The sequence below is a fragment of the Protopterus annectens genome, chromosome 16.part0 (assembly GCF_019279795.1).
Source record: "Protopterus annectens isolate FY-2018-M chromosome 16.part0, PAN1.0, whole genome shotgun sequence".
In the NCBI taxonomy this organism is placed as follows: Eukaryota; Metazoa; Chordata; order Ceratodontiformes; family Protopteridae; genus Protopterus; species Protopterus annectens.
In genome coordinates this window covers 636,573,588-636,584,538 of record NC_056750.1, presented here as the reverse complement: position 1 = coordinate 636,584,538, position 10,951 = coordinate 636,573,588, and the positions used below count along the sequence as shown (strand labels likewise).

Genomic DNA, 10,951 nt, shown 5'->3' with positions numbered 1-10,951 from the left:
CCTGCATCACATCTCCCTTTCCTAGTGCTAACTTTCTAGTAATGGAGTCCCCAGGCAGAAATTGTTTCCTATTCCTGATGCATCTCCTGCTTTCCTACAATTACTGTCCTCTGAGGAGGTTGCTAGCATTTTTCTCCATCTCCACTGTTCATGCCTCCATATAGGGACCTGTGTGCAGCAGGGCAGCATAAGAAGCATGTTTTGGCACAAGCACCTCTGTTCTACAACCCTTACTTATTGCTGTTCTTTTTTCTGGCAATGTCTATACCTCAAGAGCAGTGGTGGCAGCCTCTGCAGTTCCTGGATAAGAAAGGCATTTCCCAGAATCCTGGCAACTGTTCACCTGAGATGCGAAATCTGTCTCAGTCCCACGTTTTCTGCAATGGGGCAGTGCTGCATTCTACAGTTAGAACACTGTGGCTCTGTCTTACATTTCCTTATCAAGGATTGCTTTGAATGTTTATCGATCCCTACATGCTTGTGCATTTTTTTTGGCTTCTTCAGCTCTGTTATGGGATCTCTTTTTCAGTTTACTTTTGCAGCCTTTACAAAAGTCTCTCCAAAAGTTAATGATTCTCTCTAGGAAGAATTTAGTGTTTCCTGGGCTTCTATGAAAGTTACAACTTACTATAATAGGAAGTGCCTGATGTATTTAAAAATATAAGTTGAGAGAGAGAAGTGTTGGATATGGTGGATAAAACAAAAAAGAAAATGGTGTCTGTAAATAGATCAGCTGAAGATTCAATCGAGTACAATTCTGGAGCAGCTATGTGCTCTAATTGCACTTTAAAACTACTGAATGTATGCCAGTCTATTATATCATCTGGTTATTATATAACAGCTGAGTAAAACAAACACAAAATATTAATCAGGTAGTTTCTTTTTATCATTTTAAAGCATTTTTGTTGAACTTCAGAGCACTTAAAACAAAGTGTAAATACATGCTGCCTGGATTTACATAATATGGTCAGTACACTAAACACATCAAATAAAAAAATATAGTCTACTAAGACTTCTAACAGAAAATTAGCAGAGTGATAGTCACGAGTTATATAATATTTTATATTGTATTATGACTATCATGTCCCACAAAAGTAACTCAAGCTTAACTTCAGAACATTACCTTGGCTCATTGCCAGGAGTAAATTTATAACTTAAAAAAATCAGGAAATGCTTTTGTAAATTAATAATAATATATAGAAATAAACAAATTCAGTGAAATAACATTAATAACTACAACAATTAACCTTTCATCCAGAGAATAAGGTAAGCTCTAGTTACAAAAGCAAAGTTTTTTTCTTCCTTCCATCCAAAGCTATCCGTGTAAGAAAAGGAAAATGTCACTTTTGAATATTTTCTGGTTTTAAATGCTATGTCTTCAGATGTGGAGGAATATTCACAACTTCAGTATGTGCAGTCAAAAATGGTGACCCAGTGTCATCTTATTTTGAACGGACTAGTTTGTCTTCCATTTTCACTAGTGATGCAGCAGTAAGGGACACAATTTCCTGCAAAGCAGAACACAGCTCTGTTTACCAATCATAATGTCCTCAAGTTAACACAGTTACTTCAACTGAAACTTTATTTTAGCATAATGTTTTATGTTGTAAGCATTTTTTAAACTATCGCACACACTGCTCTGTTTGAATAATGGAGTGCTACATATTAAACATGAAAAGCATTTAGTTTTCCTTTGTATGTTTTGATATCTGTAACTTAATTCTCTATCTTCTTTCCCTGCTTCTAACATAGTAAATTATACTTAATGGGTTGCCATTGTAATTTCTTCCAAACATGGAAGACGTTTACTTATAGTCCTTTACAAATGGTCCATCATGATTGTCTTCATCATGCCTAGAAACAAGTCTTACTGAAGAAAGTGTGGTCACAATGCAAATGTCAGTTTCCTGTGAACCTAATATAAAATAAAGTGCATCTGTGTAAGTAAACTTATCACAACAACAGATTTTTGTATAATCACTGCTGTAGTAGCCTAAGCTTTGTATGTTATGTCTTGCCAAAGACATAACAGCCAGCTTCCAAAGCTTCTGGGCACATTCCATGTGCCCAAACTGGTAGTCATCTTGAGCTGAGCTGACTAAAGCTTTCATGCCAACAGAGAGGGGGAAGGCAAAAGCCCTAAAAAGGACAGTGCTAGGAAAATGACGATGATGATGACAGTGATATCCGCACCTTGCAAAAAACATACAAAAACATGGGGGAGGTGGAGGGAGGAAGGAAGTAGCCCCCATAGCAGTAATCATTTGAAAATCTACTGTTATGGTAAGTTTACTTACTTAGCTGTCCTATGCTCTTCATTTGATCATTGCTGCAGTAGCCAAAGCTATATGGGTATATAGCGTAGACAGACTAAGAGGAGGAAGGATAGGGGTTCAGAGGTTCCTGGAAAATAGTCCTTACAAAGTCTGTCCAAGGACTGGAGAAAGAATCTAGTTATAGTGATTTGTAAATGTACGTACAGAGGACCAAGTTGCTGCTTCTAGACTACTTTTGTAACTCACCTCTTTTCAAAAAGCCAATAAAGAAGCCAAGTTCCAAACAGAATGATCCCTGACCCTACCTGGAATAGTTTTGTTGTGGTGGGAATAACACCAAGTAGTGCATGGGACAACCATTTGGAAATGGTCTGTTTTGTTACTGGTGATCCTTTCTTCTTACCTTGAAAAAAAATGCACAATTAATCAGAAGTGAAGTTATGAAAGATTTTGTTCTATTGAGATATTACCTGAGTTTTCTGTGGACCTTTCTCCCCCATTTTTAGGTGCTAAAAGAACACAGGGAGATTGATAGTGTGGCTTAAAATAAACTCTGATACCACTTTACATATAAAAGAAATATTAGTTTTTAAGGAAACACAAAGTTTTCGTAATTGCCATTGGCCATTTTCAAAAGAAGGGACAACCACAGTTGACTGGGCCAGAAGGGAGTCAACAAAATGAACTTTGGAGAGTCGTTTTGAATCTTCAAAAAATACCCTGGATATTAATGGAAAGGGTGGAGAAGTATACAGGACCATGTCTGCCCAAGGAAAAGGCATCTGTCTTCCAGGAGTTCTTGAATGGAATCCTGGAGCAGCATTTTCTTTTGTTAAGATATTATCTGAGCTGCTTATGGATGCCCAAGGTCTGAAGTAACCTTTCTCAAGATGGGAAAAGTAGGAAATATGATTAGTAATGGAGAAGTTAAAGAATAGAAACTGAAATTATTGATTACCTGTGAAGTGAAGGATTTAGTGTAGAAAATCCAACTCTGGTAACGTCACATCATGATGGAACAATGAGTCCCTAAATTAATCAGAAACAGGTGGAACAGAAGCATCTGATCATGTGCCACACAAAGATACTCTGGAGCCTTCAGTAAGAAACCAGTACAAAAGTTCAGTTGGAATTGCACAGCAAGGGAAGGAGCAGGGAACAGTGACAACTCTAACACAGTCAGTGCTGTGGTGTAATAGGCCAGTGAGTTCCCATATGAAAGAGCAACAGATGATGCATGATGCAGCTGAAGAGAATACATTACAGGAAGACGTCCTGGAACTTTCTGTAAAATGCTCACAGGAAACACAGAACAAAGAAAGTGCCCTCAGTTTAGAAGAAAATGATCTAAGGGAAGAGTTGCTTGATTTAATAGAGATGGATAGACATATTAAAATCAGTGAAAGAAATAGATTACAGAATGTCAATCAGACCCAAAATGTTAGAAGTCTGATAAAACAACTGAACACAGTAATTAAGACTATTAACAGAAATGTATGCGCTATAACAGAAGTAAATAGGGTACATTACAGCAGCTAAATTAATGACAGATAAAGTCTTACCAGAAAATTACAAGGCATTAAGGGAAAGGAAAGGAAGAAATAAAATGCTATTATGGAAGTATCAATAAACTGTAAAGCATTTAAGACAAGAAGTGTCACTGTTAGAACAGTATAGAAGAAATAAATTAACAAAAATACTTAGAAAGACAGATGCGATAAAAGCAATGCGCAGTATCAGAACAGACCGGGATCTATCGTGTACTATTGCAAGTAATAAACTAAAGATATTAGCACAGGCAAAAAAACTTAGATGATATGCAGGGGTCTACTTTTAAATGTTGAAATAACAAAAGGTTGAACTATGGAAGACTGAGACGAAAACACCAAGTTTACAGAACACTTAAAGTTCTGAACACCGAATCTCAGAATATCAAAAGTTGCACTGCACACATTACATTCTTGCCCCTCCATTACTCAAGTGTAATCAACAAAGTTTAAAATTCAATAGTTAAAAAAAAAGACTTTAGTATTCTTAGTTGTGCAAAGCAGCTACTTCTACTACAAAATACACAATGTAAATGTATAAATAATTTAAATTGGTATTTGCACAATGAATATATTTTCACCACTACATCTCCACTACAGCTTTTAGAAACTGACTGACACGTGTTTAAACAAGTCAGCGAAGACACACAGACTGACATCTTTACATTTCCCTATGCATTTATGCTGACTTCAAGAAAACGTGTGTTATTTAAGTTGCTTTTAAAAGTGAATATATGTTGCAGATATATACAGTTCCTTAGTGTTTTAACATGGGTTACTTGTGGGTAAGGTTTCTAAAGCTCCAGCAGCGTTCAACGTAACATCCGCAGTCCTGCTTAATCAGATACTGCTAAAATTTTTAAGCATCTCCTTTTAGTGTTTCTGTTTTTGAAAACCTGTAATTAGATCATTTCAAGTTTCAACATTTTGTGAAGACGCTATTTTCGTCTCGATCTTCTGTAGTTTGCCCTTCTGCTATTTTGACATTTAAAAGTAGACCCACATGCAAAAAATATAAAGGAAAAGTACAAAAAAATTATTCATTGATGACCCCAAAAGTTGTATAAAGAATTGCGAAACAAAGCAAAAGGAATAGAAACACCAGCAAAAAAAGAAGAAATAGACACATTTTGGAGAAATGTCTATGAAGACCCCTATGGAACATAAAGATGATGCTGATGGGATAGAAGAAGTAAAAGAAACAGTAAGAAGTTCAAATGTACAGGATAAGAAATGGGATGAAGTAATAGCCAAAGAAATTGAAACAAAATTAAGAAAAGTTCCTAAATAAAAAACCCAAGGCCATGATGCAGTACTTAACTTCTGGCTGAAAGTTTTAACATCTTTGCATAAAGATTCAGCCCTGAGTAAGAACTGTTTATATGTGCATCCAAAATAGACAGCAACCTGGTTAACAGGAAAAATGATACGCCTCCTTAAGAGTGAACCTGCAAGATATCCTAAAAACTATATACCAAAAACTTGCCTTCTGGTTATGTACAAACTATATACTAGAACTGATACCAACAGAGTTATAGTCATTTAGAAGAAAACTCAAATCATGGCAATAGAAGAAAAGCGTAATAAAAGAAAGTCATATGGAAAATAGGATTATTTGTTGTTAAATAAAGTTATAATGGAAAATTGTAAAAAGGGGAGGAATCTAAGTATGGCATGGATAAAGGAGTGTTTACAGACTTATAAGATGATATACATTGATCAGCTGTATTACAGTGACCATGAAACAGTGGCAAACCACTTTGCAGTTAAACCATGATAAAGGACAAATTATTATCCCAGGGACAACAATTCAAAGGGGGATATTCAGGATGATGCTTTGTCACCGTTCCTGTTTTGTCTTGCCCTTAACCCATTAAGCTGTCTACTGAACAGATCAGGTCATGGTTACATCATGGCTCCCAGAAAACAACAAAGTGTAAATACTTCTCATTCTTTTTGTGGATGATTTAAAACTGTATAGTTCATCAGATGACTTGTTGAAAGCAACTGTAAGTGGGCAAACCATTCCCAGATGATAAGAATGTCATTTGGTCATAATAAATGTGCAAAAGCAACATTTAAAGGAGGAAAGCTGTGGCATTAAAAAAATGTTAGTCAGAGACCAGAATGTGAAATAATGGAACTTGAGCAGGAAAGAGTATCTAACTATTTGGGAACTGATGTAGGATCGACAATAAAATGTATAGAAATACAAACAATACTCGGTAAGGAAATGTTTTAGAAGAATAAAATTAATACCTGACATCTAGGAACAAAGTTCAAGCTGTAACCATTTTGCTCTTCCTTTTCTAACTTACAGTTTTAGGGTGACTGACAGGCCCCAAAATGTACTGGATCAGTTGGACAGGAAAACAAGAAAAATGCTGCACTCTTATCAAATGATATATCAAAATCAGTGTATACCAATCTTCTTCTTCTTCTTCTACTTTCGGCTTTTCCCGGTTAGGGGTCGCCACAGCGGATCATCTGTCCGCTCATGATTGGCAGAGGAGTTTTACGATGTTGAGTTGCCAGCCCGGCGCCCAACCTTCCACAGAAGGCACACACATGCACACACTCACACCTAGGGCCAATTTAGAGTGTCCAATCCACCTACTGCATGTCTTTGGGATGTGGGAGGAAACGGTACACCCAGAGGAAACCCACGCGACCACAGGGAGGACATGCACACTCCAAAATCGTACAGTGTATACCAATATTATATTAAAATCAGTATATACCAAGATTATATTAAAGTCAGTGTATACCAATGTTATATTGACTGAAACTAACAAGCAATCTCGCCTGCCGTGTCCCTCACTAGAAAAGAATTTGCCACAGGTTTGATCACCCTACCTGTCCTTACCTTGAATGGCTCAGAATGTGGGGAAGACAAACTCAGTTCTGAAACCAACAAGCAACCTCACCTGCCGTATCCCTCACTATAAAATAATTTGCTGCAGGTCTGATCACCCTACCTGTCCTTACCTTGAATTGCTCACAATGCGGGGAAGACAAACTCCATCCTGAAATCAACAAGCAATCTCACCTGCCGTGCCCCTCACTAGAAAAGAATTTGCTACAGGTCTGATCACCCTACCTGTCCTTACCTTGAATGGCTCAGAACGCGGGGAAGACAAACTCCGTCCTGAAACCAACAAGCAATCTCACCTGCCATGTCCCTCACTAGAAAAGAATTTGCTACAGGTCTGATCACCCTACCTGTCCTTACCTTGAACAGCTCAGAATGCGGGGAAGACAAACTCCGTCCTGAAACCAACAAGCAATCTCACCTGCCATGTCCCTCACTAGAAAATAATTTGCTACAGGTCATTATCGTCTAAAAAAAGCTAATACCGCACAGCTGAACTGGGTCTACAGCATGTCCCTATAGCTCAGAAGCCCACAAACATAAACGGCTCTTTAATTTGGACAAACACTAGAAACTAAACTGTTTGTACCATTAGCTTTTCACCAGTTTAGCTCTATTTTTACTCTGTCTATTTTTATCAAACTTCAAAACAGAGCTTATAGCATAAAAATATAGCATTAAAGGTTAGATTACAGCATAAACCTTGAATTAAAGGTTAAAGGATTCTGTTACTTAGAGACCTTAAAACCCCTGTGGCCTGGATTATTACTCCCTCCCCCTGACTGAATATGCAAGCAAGGTTACCAATAACACTCATGTAACCACCATTTTTCAAATCTCTTAGTGCCTATGGACCAATTCAGCTGCCTGTTTCTTCATAAGCGGTATGTGAAATCTAAATTTAACTATACATCATTGTAAAGTGAAGTGCTTAGTTTTTAGACATTGTGACTACTAGTAAAGTAATTCTCTGAAAGTGTAAGGCAGCTAGAAAACACCATAAACCTCTCCGTTCTATGAATACTGCATAGCTGCTGTCATTCTATGTATAAGTGTATCACTGTAACAGCGAGTGAAGAGTTGTCCAAATAGCTAATGACTAAACTGATGCTAGCAAGATATCTTTAAGGGAAATCTCAGCAAAAATATTGTGTTTGCATTGGATTGCTCTGTTGAAAGTATACTGATTTCTCTATACTGAATTGTGGTTTACAGTTAAATGCTGTCCTACCTTAAAGTGTGAGCTTACCAGATAGTTCATATAGCTGAAGTTCATATTTTGTATAACGGTAAAAAAGGTGCTAACTATCCCTTATCAGGTCTGATCACCCTACCTGTTCTTACCTTGAACAGCTCAGAACATGGGGAAGATAAACTCCATCCTGAAACCGACATGCAATCTCGCCTGCCATGCCCCTCACTAGAAAAGAATCTACTACAGGTCATTAGCTTCTAAAAAAGCTAATACTGCACAGCTGAACTGGGTCTACAGCATGTCCCTGTAGCCTAGTTAGCTTCTTTTCACCAGTTTATCTCTATTTTTACTAACTCTCTCTCTATTTTTATCAAACATCAAAATAGAGCTTACAGCATAAACACATAGCATTAAAAGTTAAATGATTTTGTTACTTACAGACCTTAAAGCCCCTGTGGTCTGGATTAGTCCCACTGTGCTTGCCCTAGCTAGGCTCGGGCTCGTTCCTTGCCTCACCCTGCCCCCAAATCCTACCCAGCCCTAGTGGTGCTAAATTTATAGATACATTGCCACACCCCTCTCCACAGAACCAATCAGCATTTCCCTAGTTAGTCATAGGACCTACCCTAAATACAAAACCCTCCCTATTTCTTTACTATACCCTTCTCTATTGCCCTCCCATCACCATTTTTAAACATTCATTAATTAAAAAACTCTACAATGCCTCTACAAACCTTAACCTAACCTTTCAAATTAAAGCCTTCCTACTTCCTTATACCCCTACTGATAATTACCTATCTTCTCACAGCCTATGAACATCTTATCCTCCCAGGCTCGTACTACCCCAGATCCCAGATCAATACTCCTGATCTATCAAACAACTTTAATCACCCACTACTCCCCCTGTCATCTAACTCCCTTACTACAAAAATCCAACATCCCATTCAAGCCAGGTATGTTAACCCTAGAACTAAACACTATTACAAACTCTTAGTCAAACTCCAGAAATGCATAATCAACTCACAAACTAACCTCATAGTTGATGGGGACATTCACCCCAACCCAGGTCCAACTCCACCTGATGCAACAGGCCCTATAAACAATACCCCCACTAGCCTGCAAAACTTAAAAAAAAAAAAACTCCAACTCTCTCCTGATCTGTCACCTAAATATTAGAAGCCTAAATAATAAAGCCCAATACTTGCATGCATTAATGGTTGTACACTCCCCAGATATACTATGCCTTACTGAAACTTGGCGTAAGCTGGTCACCACTGACAATGAAGTTATACCCCCAGGTTACAATATTTTAAGACTGGATCGCACCTCTGGGTGGGGGGGGGGGTAGCTGTTTTATATAGATCTGTACTTAATGTAACTATTTCCAATTCTCCACAAGCTCCTCAAATTGAAAATGCAGAACTACTTATTACAAAGCTACAAATCAACAAACATTGGCTGCATTTATATTCCGTCTGGTAACAACACAAAGACCCTTGAGGACATCTTACAATGGCTGCCCATAAACTGCCCACAAGAAACCATTGTTCTCGGAGATTTTAATATTGACTGGAACATATGATCCTCAGACTTTCGTACCACCCACATAAATTTATATGGCTTCTCCCAGGTCATATCATCCACCACTAAAGTTAGTAAGCCCAACATCAAAGAAAGTATACTAGACTGGATTCTCATAAATAACCACCTGCAAATGTATAAAGCAGGCACCCAACCTGAAGAAATAAGTGACCACTTCCTCACCTATATAATCAGGCAAAAAAACTGATATCCCTCAAATACCTAGCTTCAGAACTATTAGGAGCAATAAGAACTTTAATCAAACTGAATTCCAAAAAGAACTTCAGTCATGTAACTGGTCTTGCCTAAAACTACTCCCATTAGATGAAGCAGTTTCGTACTTTAACTCCGCATTTCTTACTAGCCTTGATAACCATGCACCTACCCAGACCATCAGAACCAATAAGAAAGTAGCACCGTGGCTGTCTAAAGAAACTTGACAAAAAATTGTAAGTAGAAATAAAGCCTGGACCTCTTGGAGAACCACTAAATCCCCAAAGGACCAACTTATATTAAACAGCTAAGGAAAGATACAAAAAAGTATATTGTTCTAGACAAAAAAAAACTATTACCATAACCTTGAACAAAAACACCAAAATCAACCACAAAAATTTTGGTCCAGTATAAACAATCTTCTCCACCCAGGACATACTACTACCCCTATCCCCCTGACTTCCCTCCAACAATCTCCAGAAAATATTGCCAACACCTTTAACACTTTATGGAAACTATTCAATCTCTTGCCAACCAGCTAGCGCTCAATAACCCAAACCCAATTGACCCTACATCCAACACTCACCCCTCCTTTAACTTTCAACCAATACCAACATCACTTATCGGATCATTTACCAAGATACTGAAACCCATCACCCTATCAGCAGACCTACTCCCCGCTGAATATCTTCAAAAAGCTGCAGACGTATTATCATATCCCATTTCAATATTAATCAACAGAACCATCTCGAAAGCATATATCCCATCCATCTAGAAATTTCCCACATTATTCCTCTCCATAAAGAGGGTAATTCCACTGAACTATCAAATTACCTATTGCCATTCTGTCACCTCTGTCTAAAATTATGAAAAAATGTTTTCATAAGCAACTCTTACACTACCTTAATCTGAACAATCTCCTAGCCCCCTCTCAGCATGGATTTAGACCCCACCATAGTAAAACCTCAGCCCTTCTTTCCTTCTCTCACACAATAAATCAAAATTGTAATAATAACAAGCTCTCCTCTGCCCTCTTTCTTGACCTCTCCAAGGTGTTTGACATGGTAAATCATCAGGTACTCCTATGGACACTAAAAACTCTCACCATAGATAACCTGGCAATTTGCTGGTTTCATTCCTATCTAAGTGGCCGACAACAAGCTGTGCTATGGAGGGATAGTCTATCCTCCCTTTTACCAATCACTCTTGGAGTGCTTCAAGGGTCTACACTAGGACATCTCCTATTTTGCATCTTCATTAATGATCT

General features: G+C 37.9%; 1 protein-coding gene across 2 annotated transcripts in view; it reads right to left on the bottom strand.

The window, feature by feature from the left end:
- Nucleotides 1–864: 864 nt before the first annotated feature.
- The window catches only part of STKLD1 (serine/threonine kinase like domain containing 1), a 636,164-nt gene continuing 626,077 nt past the window's right edge, over nucleotides 865–10,951 (bottom strand). For both annotated transcript variants that reach the window (XM_044057819.1, XM_044057820.1), the window contains one exon: nucleotides 865–1,508. In XM_044057819.1, the coding sequence (XP_043913754.1) occupies nucleotides 1,443–1,508 (66 nt within the window). In that variant the 3' untranslated portion in view covers nucleotides 865–1,442. The remainder of the gene's footprint in view (nucleotides 1,509–10,951) is intronic.